Below are 18,936 nucleotides of genomic sequence, written 5' to 3'. Positions count from 1 at the left end.
TTCACAGTGAATGACTGGCCTAGCTTAACCTGATCTACTGCGGCGAGAATCGAAGCAATACGAGCAGGTGACAATTGTGCCTGCATCGTCGTCGAATCCCTCACTACACCGAGAAAAGTGGTCCTCTGTAATCGAGAAAGCACACTCTTCTTGGCGTTGAGCCTCAACCCCAATCTCTTGATGTGAGCAAGAACGACATCTCGATGCCGAACTGCCTGTTGTTCCGAATGAGCTAGAATTAACCAATCGTCGATATAATTCAGAATGCGGATGCCCTGCAGCCTTAGAGGAGCTATAGCTGCATCCATACACTTCGTGAACGTTCGGGGTGACAGTGCTAGGCCGAACGGAAGAACCCGATATTGGTACGCTTCGCCCCCGAAAGCGAACCTCAGGAACTTCCTGTGTTGAGGGAGGATAGATACATGGAAGTAAGCGTCTTTTAGATCTATCGTGACAAACCAGTCCTCGGATCTGATTTGTGACACGATCTGTTTGAGAGTGAGCATCTTGAATTTGAGCTTCCCTACAGTGCGATTTAAGAGACGCAGATCTAAAATGGGACGCAACCCCCCGTCTTTCTTTGGAACGATGAAGTACCGGCTGTAATATCCTAACTCCCTGCTGGGGGGAGGAACCCGCTCTATAGCTCCTTTTAGCAGCAGAGTTTTTACCTCCTGTTCCAATACCAGAGCCTGCTCGGGGCCCACCACTGTGGGTAGAACCCCTCTGAACCGAGGTGGACGCGTTCTGAACTGAATAGCGTACCCGTTTTCTATTGTACGCAGGACCCACTGAGATATATTGGGAAGAATTTTCCATTCCCCCAGAAACTCTACTAAGGGCACCAGCCTCTCGAGGCTGGCCTCTGGTTGAATATCCCGAGTGACAGACACAGCGCCCTGTAACAGCGCACCGGCAAGGGACAGCTGGTCTGAACACTCCACAGCCCTCATCGGAGGAGGCGAGCGTGAGCGAGCGAGACGCAACACTCTGTTTTTGTTGCACTCTCCTAAAAGAACTACTCGGCGGCTGAGGCTGCCCTCGCCCAGCAGCCCCAGGAATTTTTACTTTGAGGGAATAAATTTCTGAAATGCTGCTGATTGTCTTTTTTCTTCCTGGAACCTTTCAGTAACAGAATGTAAAGCATCACCAAATAAACCCACAGGGGATACAGGGGCATCTAACAGAACAGATTTCTCTTTTTCTTGCATTTTGCTTTGATTTAACCACAAATGCCTCTCTGTGGCCACCAGGGCTGCCATTGAGCGACCGATTGATCTGGCCGTCTGCCTGGTGGCTCGAAGAGCGAAATCAGATGTCTGTCTGCTTTCTTTCTTCTTTTTCATTCGTATGCAAGCATGCAGCTGCCTGCCCCGCCGCCGAATAAGCCTTCCCCACCAACGCTGATGTATTTTTCAAAGGTCTGGTGGGGAGAGCCGGTGCTTTCAGCGATGATGCCGATTCGGGAGAGAGATAGCTCGCGAGTGTCTCTTCCGCCCTCGGCATCGTCACATAACCATTAGATTTAGCTCCCATAATATTTGCCACCTGTGTGTAAATTCTCGCTGACATTGGTTTAACCCAGGTCTTCATCACCTCGGTGTGAAGATCAGGGAAAAAAGGCAAACACCGGCGAGAGGGCTGAGTGCGCGAGAGATGGCCACTCAATGCTGAGCTTCTCAACAGCACGGGAAAGCACATTAACAAAGCTCATCATCGGGCGGAGACTGGAATGACGAGTCTCCAGCCTCCCCTGATCCGAAGCTTTCAACATCCAGCTCCTCAGAACTGGATAGCTGAAGCTCCGGAACAATATGTGCCTCAACCCGGGGAGAAGTAGCGGCGGACCGCGCTTCCACAGCCGGGATAGAGGCACTGGATCTCTCCGGTGAAGGCTGAGATAGGGCGGGTCCTGTCTCACACCCCCCGGTGAGATCCATTTGCGATCCCCACGGGCGCCTCCGCTCTGCCTCAACAGAAGCGGGACCCGAGCCGCGGGGAGCGCGCAGCGAACCGCCCTCCTCGAAGAGCGATCTGCGAGAGCGCAAGGTCCTCATAGGAAGACGCTCACAATGCTCACAATCAGCCCCCTCGAGAGCTGACTGGGCATGCTGCACTCCCAAACAAGCCACACATAGTTGATGCGAATCCCCGCCTGTGATGTATCTAGTACAGGGGGGAACGCATCTCCTATAATGAGGCTCGCTCGTCACTTTGTTTTGGCTCATTTTTGTTTTTTTATTATATAGATATATATATATATATATATATATATATATATATATATATATATATATATATATATATATATATATAGTGAAAACTCCTGCCAGGGACAGACAAACACTAAATAGACAGTTCAAACACACACAGAGCGCTGCTGAAGTAACAGAAGCTGGCATGCTTATGATTCTGGGGTGCTTTATAGTTTCCTGGTCGATGACGTCACTCGCCGTGACGCTCATTCTCTCCATTGACTGATTTCATTCATGCTTCAGACACACTACGTTGGAGGCGTTCCCACTGCGATTACACGCAGCGGTAGTCCCTGAAGGGGAACACATAGATCAGCGGCCCATTGGTTCTTTTCTTGATTGACACTGGGCTGGCCCAATCACAACTTTAAACTAGTGAGCGAGCGTGCAGCAGTGTCAGTGTGTATCTGTCAAAATAGTCAGCGAGATGGAGAAGAAATGCAAGGAATGTGCAAAGAAATAGCGTGAAAAAATAGAACCAGGCCCTTAAAGCAGACGCTTTATGTGTCAAAATATATGTTTTCTGACCTTCATCAGCTCCAGCGGCAGATGATGATAGTGAGGAGGATTAGGAGAGAGATGAGAAATTGTAGAGCCTGCGGTAAGCAGAACTACTTTCAAAACACTTAGGCTATGTCATAAGTGTATATATGAACCCATTACCCAGTTACGCATTATTTTCACATCTGCATAGTTTACGATTACCGCAATTCACTAGAAATTTAATGAGACGCGTTTGTAAACCATGTTTTCCGCCAAAACAAAAGCTCGATGCAGTTTGCGTCAAAATAAAAGATAATGTGCTTATCTCTTTCAAGTATAGAAATTGGTACAAAACTAATTATGAAAGTTTCCTTTATTTTTTAGTGCATTTGTTTTACAAAATATGGCTATTACTGTCATTGGATTAATATTATAACTATTATTATGTAGTAGGTGTAATGTAAATAGACACTGTAACTAAAAGAGGTTTGAATTTTTCTTTGTTTAATTTGCACACTGAATATGGGTTGGAGCTTTTAATTTTGAACTCTCAAAGTACACCAGATTGATGACCCCAACCCCCCCTAGAAGGACCGAGGTCCACCCACCACAGTTTTACCAAAAATCCTGTAAGAAACACTTAAAATCCTGTAAGATGGGTGGTGTTTATGATCATTTAGTGGGCCGGTCTGGGCCAAAATGCCCGGGCCGATTTTTTGTCCCAGTCCAGCCCTGCTCGGGCCCTTAAGACAGCAGCCAGAAAATGGAGCGCAACTGGAAGAAAACAAAACTAGAGGTATTTCGCATTTCATGGAAAGAGAGCTTGATTGTATACAGAGAGGCCTTAAAAGCTGCTAGATCTGCTTATTTTTCAACCCTATTAGAAGAAAATAAACTAAACCCTAGGTACTTATTTGAAACAGTGGCTAAAACGAAAAATAAAGCTTCAAGCCCAGAAGTTTCCAAGCAGCACAGCAGTAATGACTTTATGAACTTCTTAACTTATAAGATTGATAATATCAGGGAGAAAATTATAACTATGCAACCGTCTACTACAGTATCACATCAGGGAGTGCATTGTAGTCCCCATAAGGAAAAATTCAATTCATTCATTGCTATAGGGCAGGAAAAATTTTCTAAATTCGTTAAATCATCTAAATCGACAACATGTATGTTAGACCCTATACTGACTAAGCTACTGAAAGAGATGCTCCCAGAGGTCATAGATCCTCTTCTTAATATCATTCATTCATCTTTGTCATTAGGATACGTACCAAAAACTTTTAAGCTGGCTATGATTAAACCGCTAGTTAAAAAAAATCGCATCTTGATCCTACAGAATTAGTCAATTACAGACTGATCTCGAATCTACCTTTTCTGTCAAAGATACTAGAAAAGGCAATATCTTCACAACTATGTTCCTTCTTAGAAAGAAAGCATATAATTTCAATCAGGATTTAGACCGTACCATAGTACCGAGACAGCTCTCATTAGAGTCACAAATGATTTGCTCTTATCATCTGATCGTGGTTGTATCTCTCTATTAGTGTTACTTGATCTTATTGCTGCATTTGACACTTATCGACCACAACATTCTTTTAAATAGACTCGAAAATTATGTTGGCATTAGTGGAATTGCATTAGCATGGTTTAAATCATACTTATCTGACCATTATCAGTTTGTAGCAGTAAATGAATGTCTTGTCGATCACAAGTTCAGTATGGAGTACCAGGCTCAGTACTAGGACCGTTGCTGTTCACTTTGTACATGCTACCCTTGGGAGATATCATTAGGAAGCATGGCATTAGTTTTCACTGTTATGCTGATGATACGCAGCTCTATATTTCTTCACACCCTGACGAAACTTACCAATTCACAAAATTAACGGAATGCATAGCTGATATTAAAGACTGGATGACTAGCAATTTCCTACTACTTAATTCTGAAAAAACAGAGATTCTAATTATTGGACAAAAAACTTCCTCACGTAATAACCTAGAATACTGTCTAACACTTGATGGCTGCTCTGTCAAGTCTTCGTTGTCGGTTAGGAACCTGGGTGTGCTCTTTGATACCAATCTTTCATTTGAAAGTCATTTGAAAAATATATCTAAATTACGTCATATGTGACCCTGGATCACAAAACCAGTCACAAGTCCCACGGGTATATTTGTGGCAATAGCCAACAATTTTAAAGGCGATTTTCTCAATGTTTTGACTTTTTTGCACCCTCAGATTCCAGATTTTCAAATAGTTGTATATCAGCCAAATATTGTCCTATCCTAACAAACCATGCATCAATGGGAAGCTTATTTATTCAGCTTTCAGATGATGTGTAAATCTCAATTTCAAAAAATTGACCCATGTGTCATGGTTTTGTGGTCCAGGGTCACATATGCTTTCAATGAAAAATGCAGAACAATTAGTTCACGCGTTCATGACATCAAGGCTAGATTATTGTAATGCTATTATGGGTGGTTGCACTGCATGCTTAATAAACAAACTCCAGCTGGTCCAAAACGCAGCAGCTCGAGTTCTTACCAGAACCAGGAAGTATGACCATATTAGCCCGGTTCTGTCAACACTGCATTGGCTCCCTATTAAACATTGTATAAATTTTAAAATATTGCTGATCACTTACAAAGCACTAAATGGTTTATCTCCCCAGTACTTGAGCAAGCTCTTAATGCATTATAGTCCTTCACGTCTATTGCGATCTCAAAATTCCGGCCAGTTGATAATCCCTAGAATATCAAAATCGACTGCTGGTGGTAGATCCTTTTCCTATTTAGCACCAAAACTTTGGAACAATCTTCCTAACTTTGTCCGGGAAGCAGACACACTCTGTCAGTTCAAATCTAGACTAAAAACACATCTCTTTGGCCTAGCATACACATAACGCATTATAGACTTCTATAATTCAATGTTAGGCTGCATAGATTAGGTCAGCCGGAACCGGGAACACTTCCCATGAATCCTGATGGTCTTGTTACATCATAAGAAGAATGGCGTCTACGCTAATATTAGTCTCTCTGTTTATCTGAGGTTTACTGCAGTCCGCCGGATCCAGGCTGTATCCAGATCTGATGAAGGACCTGTGCCTGGACACGATGACAACGCAGTCCTGAAGTGTCAACCAGTCCCGATCCCCTGTGAAGGCCTCCTTCCCTTCCCTTTATCTTAAGTACAGATAAAATGTTGTCGGGATAATTCAGGTTAGCGTGGCTACGCAGACGTGACAAAAAAAATTCTGTATTATACATTTTTAAGGCCAGACAAGTAGTTTATTGAGGGTTGATTTGTAAAGAAGGACTACAAGCCTGCACTAATATATATTGAAACGCGCATACTTTTGGACTGAACACATAATGCGCATGTGCGCGACATCTGCGTTTTCGCGGGTTTGCGTTTTTGAGGTTTGCGCAGAGATAGCGGATAATCGCTTGCACCTTCAAACCTATTTCAGGGAGTGCGTTCTCGAGACACCAGGCACTGTTTTGTGCGGATGGGCGGCCGGAGCGCGTTAAGGATTTTCCTTTTAGAACGGTGTTCTGTTAGCGGTCCCTTAGTTCAATTGAATCAATCAATCAAAACTAACTTTAGCTGGACAATAACTTTATCCTAGAGTTGTTGTAAAGCCTAAACAATCTGTTACGGTAATTTCCTATTATCTATTAGCTGCTTTGAAACAATCCATATTGTTAAAAGCGCTATATAAATGAAGGTGACTTGACTTTGAGATGAGCAAGTTATTTTTCTAGGTTAGGTTTTTTAGAATCTACAAAATAAGCCACTGTAGATACTGTCAAATGCATATAAATAAGCGGCAGCATGAAATTTAGAACACAGAAATATGGAAGGAATTTTTTTTCCCAGTTATTGAAACCATTTAACAATCGTGCCAGGTTTTTTTAATATATTTTTGTTCATGGCCTCCCCATGTGTACCCCACTGTTGCCACTGTGTGTCTGCTTATACTCACGGGTAGCCCAGCTCCATGAAGTTGTTCCAGATCTGTTTCAACACCATGATCACTCCCATTTGTAGGCACAAGTCGATCAAACAACCACTGGGATGACACTAAGGGGGAAAAAGCATAAACATTTTGATCACTCTTGTGAATAATAAGCACATTTTAGCATACTTTTAAAAAATAGTACTGATTACGGGAATAATAAACTTTAAAAGAATAAAAGAAATTTGACAAGAGCACTTTTTAAAACTATACTTAAGTCTGTTCAAGCACACTTCTTTTTCACAAGGGTGGTTTTGATTATACTACATGATTTACACAGACAGTACACTTGTGTTACGAGCAAACACAGTTGTTTTGTTGAGGCAATTATGAGAAATCTGCACTGAATAATAACCATTTTTATTTAAATCTCATGGGAGTTTCATAACTGAGGCAGATATTTGATAGGGGAATGTTGATCATGCTGAAGGGCACTAATAACCAAGTGCGAGAGGACTCATTACAGCCTCATCTCACCCACCTCCTCCATCCTCCACCGGTTAAACAGCTTATTATAATCCCCCGGCCTGCCAGCAAACCTGTGTAATACACACAAACACAATACACGCACATCACAATAACACAAATATAAAATTAGCTTTGAAATTCAATTAGCAACTCTATCGTGGGGGAGGTTTTTGTGTTTGCATGTGTGCCATCGCAAACAGGTAAAACTATCGGACCCACTTTATATTAGGTGTCTGTAATTAGTATGTTCTTACACTAAAAAAAACAGGTTTAGTGGTATGGGTTGTTTTTGTGTGTGTGTGTGTGTGTGTGTGTGTGTGTGAGACATTGTAAAGCACATTGGTCAACTTGTGTTGTTTTAATTGTGCTATATAAATAAAGTTTCTATTGCTATAAGGGTGGGTTAAGGTGTAATGGAAGGGTCAACTGTATTACTGATGCAATTACATTTTAAAATGTAAGTACAACGTAAAAACCTGCATCTATACTGTAAAAAAACATATTTTTTCGAAGAATACTAGTCTTTCTACTTCAAGTTGTCAAGTTATATTCAATATGTCACTTACAGGTTCTTTTTAATTATTTGTAAAATGTACTAGCAATTTCTGAGTAATTTTTTTTCAAAGTAAACCCTACACCATTTTTTTTTCCAGTGTACACAATAAGTGCATTGAATTAAATTATTAATTTAAATGCTAGTACATAGGTAGGTATTTTCCCCGCCATTAGTGCAAATTTCCGGCAATCCATGTTCCCCTTCGTAAGGGAACTCCCGCTGCATCGATACTCGATGCTTTGGGGAAATGCCTTCGGCATGAAGCGTCTGAAGTCAACTATGGAATTATTCAAATCTCGATTGGTGTAGCGTCATTGCGTCACTCGTGACGTCGCATGTGACGGTGATCCTGAAGCTATAAAGGGTCACAGGAACCAGGAAATGTTAGCTTCTGGCTCAGGAACTCAGGAAATCGATGTTGCTTCCCGCCGTCAAGTGCGCCTCGGGACGCATCGACTTCCAGTGAATGTATTACACACAGTGTTCCTATAAAATCTATGACTCTGACACATTCGCTACCTCTCATGAGCCCTGTAGAAAAAATTATTCAGTTAGTTCCTGCCAGAAAATTGCTTCAGGTCACCGAAGAAATAAATACAACACCTGAGGTCAGCCCTGAGAGACTGATCCCCCTATTAGATTATTTTGAAGGGTCTTCAAAACATATCTCAGTGAACCTGAATACAGTTGAGAAAGGATATAGAATCCAGTTCCAGTATAGACCACCTAGATTTAGTGGTGTTACTCACACGCTGGTATCTCCTGACCAGGATCAGGTGATGAAAGATGAAGTCCAGACCCTCTTAGCTAAGGGGGCCATAGAATATGTGCCCCCCCACCAGCGGGAGTCCGGATTCTACAGCCGATACTTCATAGTTCCAAAAAAGGATGGTGGGCTGCGTCCCATTATAGATCTTAGGGTATTGAACAAATCTTTGAGGAGATTCAAGTTCAAAATGCTAACTATACCTATGATCGTTCAACAAATCAGATCCAAGGACTGGTTTGTAAAGATAGATCTTAACCCTCTGGGGTCTGAGGGGTTTTCTGGCCCTGGAGGTGTTCTGACATGCTCTGACATTTGTGCTTATTTCTGTTACTTGTGACATTTTCATGGCTAAAGTCTGATTACACTGTATTTAGCACAAACTCTGCTACAATAATATGTCAGCAGCATGTATGTAAAAGTTTGCAGTTTTGAGATAATGACATTTATGCGTGGTTTGTGAAAATACAAAAAAAAAATTGTCACTGAAATAAGGCCATGAAACCCATACTGATTATTTCTTCACAAGACTTTTGAAAATTGTATCACGTAGCATAGAATATTTGCTTCAAAACTATGTGAAAATCATCCTGACTGCTCATTCAGATAAGACAATATATTGATTTAAAATTTGTAAGATGTGTTTTGTGTAAGAAAGCTTTATGCGAGGAAGCGTGATCACATCATTAATATGTATGGTTTTCACACCTGAGAAAGACAAAGACCCTCCCTAATGGCGCTATTAGGAGCTATCAGGCCCTGTCATTCTGAGCAACCTTGCACAAAGAATGAGGAGATTTAAAAAAGAATGGCTTTTAGATTGTTTGGATTTATTTACAACACAACATAATCCAAAGATACACAACAAATGACAAAAAACACATTATTAAAAACAATGATCCAAAGACAGAGACCTTTGTGCCATTCCTAAAAACATTGTACATACCTTTCATTTCCAAGGTGTTTGATTTCACTTTACCATGTTCATATACAGAGACTCATGTGAATGTTGAAGTCAGCAGGACTCAGTGGCATCTGGTCCCTGAAAAAAAAAAAAAAAGAGTGAACATACTCAAGAGAAAAGAGAGAAAAATATATTGATTATCATATGTTACTTCAAATGTTTTCAGTCGTTATGATGATATGAAATTAGATAATAGTAAAAACATAAAGCCTAATGTTTGGTGCGTTTTGCTTTTCAAACGCGATCGCGCACCAAAATATGATACATTCAAACGCACAGCATGCTCCAAAATATGAAACATTATGGTTACCATATTATACATATCTACGTTTGAGCAGATATCTACAAACACAGTAACAGTAAACACGGGTCTAAATATTATAATATTCACCATATATCTAGCAACAGTTCAACTGCAATGTGAAGTTTATGCAACAATAACTAACTAATAATTAAGAATTTCTTACCTTACATCTTTCTTGTCTTCAAATCACGTTCTTCTTCTTCTGAGGTAAATCCAATGTAAGCTCACGGCGCGTCTTCCAAACTCGACGAAAAGCAGAGACTTGTGAAGTTTTTTCATGCTTTGTTTTTGAGGTAATGAGCGCGTTCACGTTCCATGTGGAGATTTGCAAGTGAATATCTTTAGCGCGCGTGGGCGTGGTCAAATTAAAAATAATGAGCAAGCGTTTGAGATACTGGACATCTTGTTGGTTTTATACAAATTACTTAAACAGAGAATATTTGTTTTTTAGTTTGAATCCGATCATTTAAAAGTACACACTTAAATGTTTATAAAGGTATATAGCTCATAAATGTGTGACAAGTATTCGCTGAGTTTTGTTTTAGTTTCTAGGCGTGCTCAAGAAAAAAAAGTTCACCGTGACGGAGAGGCAGAAAGCACACCCTGTTTATTTTCTTTATTTTACAAAAGCACAATGTTTTGATTTGATTGTAAGTGGACACATACAAAAGTAGAAATATCACAGATTATTTTTTCATATTTCTTTTTTCTGTATGACCATAAATGACAGAGTAATTTAAGTTTATTGTCCTACTATGTGAAGAAAATCCAGCAAAACGCGCCGGCGTGTTTGCCGACCCCAGAGGGTTAAACACAATGAAGAGTATTAGGTTAGGCCAGGCCATCACTGTCAAACACTTTCAAAGAGTTTTGGGCCTTATGGCTGCAGCTTCCACCGTAGTGCCTTTTGGTCTGCTCCATATGAGGGCCTTGCAGTGGTGGCTCAGGACCAAGGGGTTTTCTCCTCTGGGAAACCCCTTTCGCATGATCAGAGTTACGCGCAGATGCCTTCGTTCTCTTGAAATGTGGAAGAAACAATGGTTCCTATCTCAAGGCCCGGTTCTGGGAGCACCATGTCAGAGAAAGACTTTGACTACGGATGCGTCCTGCACGGGCTGGGGTGCGGCTATGGAGGGCCGTTACACCCGAGGTACTTGGAAGGACCATCATCTCTCATGGCATATTAATCGCCTGGAGATGTTGGCTGTATTTTTTGCCCTGAGGCACTTCCTTGTAGACCTCAGAGGCCATCATGTTCTTATTAGGACAGACAATATGTCAGTGGTCTCTTATATCAACTGCCAAGGAGGCTTGAGATCACGCCCTCTTTCTAGACTGGGGCATCAGATTCTTCTTTGGTCCCAGGATAAATTTCTCTCTGTTAGATCCATTTATATTCCTGGGGTTGATAATGTGGGAGCAGACATCCTGTCGAGGCAGGGGCTGAGGCCCGGGGAATGGCGGCTCCACCCTGAAGTGGTTGAGCTCATATATTTGGCCGGGCGGAGGTTGACCTGTTCGCTTCTCATGAGAACTCTCATTGCCCGCTCTGGTACTCTCTCTCACATCCAGCTCCTTTGGGCCTGGATGCCATGGTACAGATGTGGCCGAGGTCATGTCTGTACGCCTTTCCCCCGATCGCTCTGCTCCCTGGGGTTCTAGAAAGGGTCAGGAGGTACGGTGTGAGATTACTCCTTGTAGCTCTGTACTGGCCGGCCCGAATTTGGTTCTCGGACCTTATTAGTCTCTTGGAGATTCCTCCCTGGCAAGTACCTATTAGGAGCGATCTTCTTTCTCAGGCCGGTGGTACAATATTTCATCCACGGCCGGAGTTATGGAGACTATGGGTCTGGCCCCTGAGGGGGACCAACCCATAAATAGGTTGCCCTTTCCACTGAGGTGGTCAGGTCATCCATTCTAGAACCCCACTCTACTAGGAACTAACTATTTAAAGTTAGGGATGGCATTGAACCCAGTTAAAGGAATAGTTCACTTTAAAACCTGTTAAGCTTCACCAGTGCGTCGGCGCACTGAAGCGTTTTTTTTTTATTTAGTTCAAATTTACTATCAGATTTAATGTTATACATTGACAAACTATACATCATTAAAAAGATATAAGACTCAAGTTTCAGTATTTGACCACTATTGTATTCTGAAAAACTTATAGTGACAGTTATGTCTTAATTTGTGTCAGGAGTTATGAAATGAAAAAATGAGTCGATACCTTTAATATGAATTATGACCGTCAGCCGCTTTCATTCATAAAAAACTCCCGTGCTGTCGTCATGACAGCGATACACAAAACAACGTCCCTCAGGGCTTTAGCTCAAAAATGTGCAGATTTGGAGAAATATTGATATATTTTCATAAGTTTTCATCAGATTTCTATAGACAGGAATAATATTTATTGAATTTATGCCCAAATGCGTCGATGTAATCATTATGAGCGCTGGACACTGTGATGTATTGTGTTTTCAATCCATACCAACAGCCTGAGGGCGCTACATTCACAATAATAGTCCATTTATGTAACATGAAGAAGAACCATGATCATGTGACAATCCAGGAAGTCTCGAACACACACAAAGCTATCAGAGATCGTTGTTACATGCAGAAAAAAAGACTTTTTGAAGACAATAAACATTGAAAATGATATTTGGTTTACCTGTGTTCTTCAAATAATGTCAGGTATTTCCATAATAATAGATTATATTTATAATGTATTGCTAATCGATATAGACTTTATCATTGTGCAGAATAATAAAAAATATATATTTTCTGTCTGATTTTTTAATCTGAAGCGAAATTATATCACAGAAGATTATTTAAAACACTCTACTTGCGTTATAAATTAAGTTTGAAGCACAAAAATGGTTTTAATCTCATAAATTGTCGTGTATTGATGGTGTGCTAAGCTAACATGCTAGCTAGCTCTAGGTGCACCTGCCACATATTGCAGTTATCCTTTTATAATTTTTTTCTAAATATGCTTACTAAAATGTTTCATTATTCAAGCAGGGCATTTGATCCAGTTTTTAAATGTTAAGTAAGAACTTTGATAAAAGAAATTAGGGATTGAAACCCTATGAATAGCCAGTCGTTAGTAACTATAATGCAGACAAAAGAAATGCATATTTACAGCCATAACCAGGCTGGAGAGGTGTTAATGTGTGCAGGGGGAGACTGAGACTGAGACTGAATGGGGCTCGTTTGCACCACAAAACAATAGAGACAATATACTGGATAGATGGTTAGAAGATGGCAATAAACATCAGAAGCATCTTTAACGTCAAATCAAAATAAAGTCAACTGACATGGTCTTGAAAAACATGTAACTAAATACAGAGTTTTGGACTTATTATCTTCAGATTTTAAACATAAAATGTTTAGACATGTGGCTTTAGCTGTAGTGCATTTCTAGATTGCTCCAGTGCCAACTTCAATTTTATTTTCATGAGGATGTTTCATAAAAAATAATTTCTAATAACTTTACAAAACTTTGAAGCTATTTATAACAATTTTTTTTCATTATGACAATAATTAATTCTACATTTACAATAAACTGCCAGGTGTCAGCTTTCAAATGAGATCATACTTGTGCTTTTAGTGCAAAGGGTTCATGAACTGTATCTGTTTAAGTTTGGGTATGTCATTTCTGGGGATTTTTCAAAAGTGGCGTTGCAGCTTAACAGGTTAAAATGAAAATTCTGTCATCATATACCCACCCTCATGTTGTTTCAAACCTGTATGAATTTCTTTCTTCTGCTGAACACAAAGGAAGATATTTAGAAGAATTTCAGTAACCAGACAGGGTCCCATTGACTTACATAGTATATTTTTTTCCTTCAGAAACTGCCTGGTTACTGACATTCTTCTAAATATCTTCCTTTCTGTTCAGCAGAAGAAAGAAATTCATACAGGTTTGAAACAACATGAGGGTGAGTATATGATGACAGAATTTTCATTTTAAAGAGAACTATTCCTTTAATTACTGCCTACTAGCTTCGGTACTGGCGTTCCATCCTGTTCTCTAACAGGATCTCCCGTTCATGCTTAGGGCCTCTGTGGTGGCCCTCTGCAAGCCTCTAAGGGTGTGCACGTAGGGACATTCCCACTATAACTCCATGTTCCTGTAGATTGGAGGATGAATCTTGTCATTCAGCCTATTGGCATCAGGCTGATGGGTTATCCCTGGCACCCATCATGTCTGTGGATGAGATATATGAGAATCTATTGAGTCCGCTTCCTGCTCGCCTTACTCCCTGGAAGAGTGGTGGTGCTGCCCCCTCTTACTTGCTAGTGTGGGAGCCACTCTACATTATTTTTGCCCCGGTACTGAGGTGCCTATAGGCAATATCATGATTCTTCAGGTATTCCTCCATCGCATGTGTCGGATGGTCAAGGTCATAGCCTTGGGTTCCTATGTTAGGCCTCAGGCTGGGAGGTGTCAATCCATCTAGTTATGTATCAAGGGTTAGGAGCTATTCCCCTTTATCAATTAGACAGTTGGTTATCTGCAAAAACCTCTCATATCTGAAGTACGAGGTGCGCTTTTGCCTTCACCTCTCATCTAATACTTTCTACTGTCTGGGGTTCTCATCCATGGGGGTCAGCTGAGCCTCCGGCTCCAGACCTCCCCTTCTTACACCAAATCTTATGACAAGATAGGTTGGATCTGCCCTCTACTCATTCCTATCATCCTTGAGTGTGCCAGATGCTTCACACCAGGGCGTATTTCTCTCAGTGTGGCGGCGTGGGCATTCGTTCCCCAAAGCGTTGAGTATCGATGCAGCGGGAGTTCCCTTACGAAAGGGAACGTCTCGGGTTACTATTGTAACCCTCGTTCCCCACTCAGACGCTGCATCCCTCGGCCACACTTTTCGCGCTTCTGAGAACAATTTGCTTTGACCAATCAGAAGCTAACATTTCCTGGTTCCTGTGACCCTTTATAGCTTTTGGATCACCGTCACATGCGATGTCACGAGTGACGCAATGACGCTACACCAATCGAGATTGGAATAATTCCATAGTTGACTTCAGACTCTTCATGCCGAAGGCATTTCCACAAAGCGTTGAGTATCGATGCAACGTCCCTGAGTAGGGAACGAGGGTTACAATAGTAACCCGAGACGTTTTCACTGTTATACAGTAGGGGAAACGCATAATCTTACATAATCTTACGATCAAAATACAGGCGAAAAAGCAGCAAAAGCATGCAATAAAAGTGTTGCTTATGCACATGTAAGCTAATGTCATCATTAAACATTCAACAGCATATAAATCAAAATTGCCTAAAGTTAATGAAAAGTCGACCCAGGTGAGGTACATGACTGTGAAGCTTTGGGGTTGTTGATGGAAGCGATCTACTCCAACTTTGTTTTGATCATCATACTGAATCCGATTAGGACGTAGTCTTTAATATAAAAACAATTTTCTCAGCATTTTGTTCAAAACCATTCTTTTTTTTATAAAACATACCCACATTCAAGTGTTGATACAATTAGAATGCATGAAGATATACTTTTTATGTATTGCATGTTCAGATATAAAATATTCTGGGGGCCATGAATTTTTTGTGAAAATGATCAAAAATGCTGGCGGTGGCAGGCAATTTATTTTATTTTTTTAATGCTGCAGGCGAACTAGTTAAAGACACTTAAATGTGAAGTATGTAATATTGACAGCTAGCGATTGAAATGGGTAATGCAACTGAGACTGCCCTGCTCTCGATAATTGAAGCTCTGAGACTGGAAAGAGCAGCGTCCAAATCCTCAGTTCTCATCCTGCTGGATCTGTCTGCTGCCTTTGACACCGTTAACCACCAGATCCTCCTGTCAATCCTAAAAATGAAGGGCATCTCGGGAACCGCACTACAATGGTTCAAGTGTTACCTCTTAAGCCTCTGTTATACTTTCCACGAGCGCGAGGGCACGAGGGTCCGCGAGGGTGTGCGCGCGGAGGCTCCTTGCGGACAGCCGCGTGCCTCCCATTTTTTCTGACCGCGCGGTCAAAAGGGCGCGCGTTCATTAGGTTAAAACCGCGAAAGAGATGGAAATAACATGGACGCCGAATTTGAAAAAAACGGAAAACGCGTGCATGCTAGAAATAGAACCAATGCTTATTTTTCACGCAAGCGTGTTGGAAGCGTTTCCAGGCAAAATAGAATAGGAAAAGATGTTTATATGTCATTTTGACATGAATACATATTAATAAATGTCATTTTGATGTTTGAAAGTGTCTAGGTTTTGACATAAATGCAAATATAAACTATAAATATAAAAAATATTATCGATTATACTGTCCCGAACGATCTACTGCGCATGCGTTGAACGCGTTCACAGAGCGGACCTCAGCAGAAAGTATAAATACAAGTAGTCCGCGTCCGAGCTGTGCGTAGCTGCCGTGTACGCGTCCAAACTGGAGTATAACAGAGGCTTTAGGTACAGTGAGGAAAATAAGTATTTGAACACCCTGCTATTTTGCAAGTTCTCCCACTTAGAAATCATGGAGGGGTCTGAAATTGTCATCGTAGGTGCATGTCCACTGTGAGAGACATAATCTAAAAAAAAAAATCCAGAAATCACAATGTATGATTTTTTAACTATTTATTTGTATGATACAGCTGCAAATAAGTATTTGAACACCTGAGAAAATTAATGTTAATATTTGGTACAGTAGCCTTTGTTTGCAATTACAGAGGTCAAACATTTCCTGTAGTTTTTCACCAGGTTTGCACACACTGCAGGAGGGATTTTGGCCCACTCCTCCACACAGATCTTCTCTAGATCAGTCAGGTTTCTGGGCTGTCGCTGAGAAACACGGAGTTTGAGCTCCCTCCAAAGATTCTCTATTGGGTTTAGGTCTGGAGACTGGCTAGGCCACGCCAGAACCTTGATATGCTTCTTACAGAGCCACTCCTTGGTTATCCTGGCTGTGTGCTTCGGTCATTGTCGTGTTGGAAGACCCAGCCTCGACCCATCTTCAATGCTCTAACTGAGAGAAGGAGGTTGTTCCACAAAATCTCGCAATACATGGCCCCGGTCATCCTCTCCTTAATACAGTGTCGTCGCCCTGTCCCATGTGCAGAAAAACACCCCCAAAGCATGATGCTACCACCCCCATGCTTCACAGTAGGGATGGTGTTCTTGGGATGGTACTCATCATTCTTCTTCCTCCAAACACGTTTAGTGGAATTATGACCAAAAAGTTCTATTTTGGTCTCATCTGACCACATGACTTTCTCCCATGACTCCTCTGGATCATCCAAATGGTCATTGGCAAACTTAAGACGGGCCATGACATGTGCTGGTTTAAGCAGGGGAACCTTCCGTGCCATGCATGATTTCAAACCATGACGTCTTAGTGTATTACTGACAGTAACCTTGGAAACGGTGGTCCCAGCTCTTTTCAGGTCATTGACCAGCTCCTCTTGTGTAGTTCTGGGCTGATTTCTCACCTTTCTTAGGATCATTGAGACCCCACGAGGTGAGATCTTGCATGGAGCCCCAGTCCGAGGGAGATTGACAGTCATGTTTAGCTTCTTCCATTTTCTAATGATTGCTCCATCAGTGGACCTTTTTTCACCAAGCTGCTTGGCAATTTCCCCGTAGCCCTTTCCAGCCTTGTGGAGGTGTACAATTTTGTCTCTAGTGTCTTTGGACAGCTCTTTGGTCTTAGCCATGTTAGTAGTTGGATTCTTACTGATTGTATGGGGTGGACAGGTGTCTTTATGCAGCTAACGACCTCAAACAGGTGCATCTAATTTAGGATAATAAATGGAGTGGAGGTGGACATTTTAAAGGCAGACTAACAGGTCTTTGAGGGTCAGAATTCTAGCTGATATACAGGTGTTCAAATACTTATTTGCAGCTGTATCATACAAATAAATAGTTAAAAAAATCATATATTGTGATTTCTGGATTTTTTTTTAAGATTATGTCTCTCACAGTGGACATGCACCTACGATGGCAATTTCAGACCCCTCCATGATTTCCAAGTGGGAGAACTTGCAAAATAGCAGGGTGTTCAAATACTTATTTTCCTCACTGTAGGTCCTTCAGGGTGTCGTGGAGGGGTGAGGTGTCTAAGACCCAACATCTAGATACTGGGGTGCCTCAGGGCTCAGTGCTTAGACCACTTCTCTTCTCCATCTACATGACATCACTAGGATCTGTGATTCAGAAACATGGCTTTTCCTATCACTGCTACGCTGATGACACACAACTCTACCTCTCATTCCAGCCAGATGATCCGATGCTGCTCGCATCTCAGCCTGCCTGACAGACATTTCTGGCTGGATGAAGGACCACCACCTTCAACTAAACCTTGTGAAGACAGAGTTGCTTGTGGTCCCGGCCAACCCAGCACTACACCACAACTTCTCCATTCAGCTAGGTTCGTTATCCATAACTCAATCAAGGTCAGCCAGGAACCTTGGAGTTGTGATTGATGATCAATTGAACTTTACAGACCACATTGCTAGAACTGCCCGGTCCTGCAGATGTGCCTTATACAACATTAGGAGGATCAGGCCCTTCCTATCAGAGCATGCTACACAACTCCTTGGCCAAGCACTTGTTCTATCCAGACTGGACTAATGTAATGCTCTCCTGGCAGGTCTTCCAGCTTGCACTGTCAAACCTCTGCAACTGATCTAATATGCTGCAGCTAGAGTGGTATTTAACGAACCGAAGAGAGCACACGTCACTCCTCTCCTCACAAAATTGCACTGGTTGCCATCTCAAAGAGGCACATAATCTCTTTCTCTGACCTTTTTCTGGTCTGTTCCATGCTGGTGGAATGACCTGCCCAACCAGAGCTGTTGAGTCCGTGGCCATTTTCAAGAAATAGCTGAAGACGCATCTTTTTTGGCAACACTTGATCCATTAACACTAACACTTTATCTTCTATTCTATATCTATTATCTTAAAAAAAAAAAAAGTACACGTACTGCGTTAAAATGGGAAGGGTCATAGCACTTGCATATTGTTATTTTAACTGCTTCTATTGTTCTCATTCGTAAGTTGCTTTGGACAAAAGCGTCTGGTAAATGAATAAATGTAAATGTAAATTATAATAAGTTGATTTAAGCTCATTTTAATATGCCCCCTTTCATATAAAT

General features: G+C 41.5%; 1 protein-coding gene across 1 annotated transcript in view; it reads right to left on the bottom strand.

The window, feature by feature from the left end:
- Positions 1–18,936, bottom strand: part of ano3 (anoctamin 3) — a 106,324-nt gene that overhangs the window by 20,191 nt on the left and 67,197 nt on the right. The window contains exons 16-17 of the mRNA XM_081356111.1: positions 7,239–7,296; positions 6,725–6,822 (exon numbers count right to left, since the gene is read on the bottom strand). Coding sequence (XP_081212237.1) covers positions 6,725–6,822; positions 7,239–7,296 — 156 coding nt within the window. The remainder of the gene's footprint in view (positions 1–6,724; positions 6,823–7,238; positions 7,297–18,936) is intronic.

This window comes from Scardinius erythrophthalmus, assembly GCF_964197995.2.
Source record: "Scardinius erythrophthalmus genome assembly, chromosome: 24".
Taxonomy (NCBI): domain Eukaryota; kingdom Metazoa; phylum Chordata; class Actinopteri; order Cypriniformes; family Leuciscidae; genus Scardinius; species Scardinius erythrophthalmus.
Note: the sequence above shows the minus strand (reverse complement) of the source record. Positions and strands in the feature narration are given on the sequence as shown.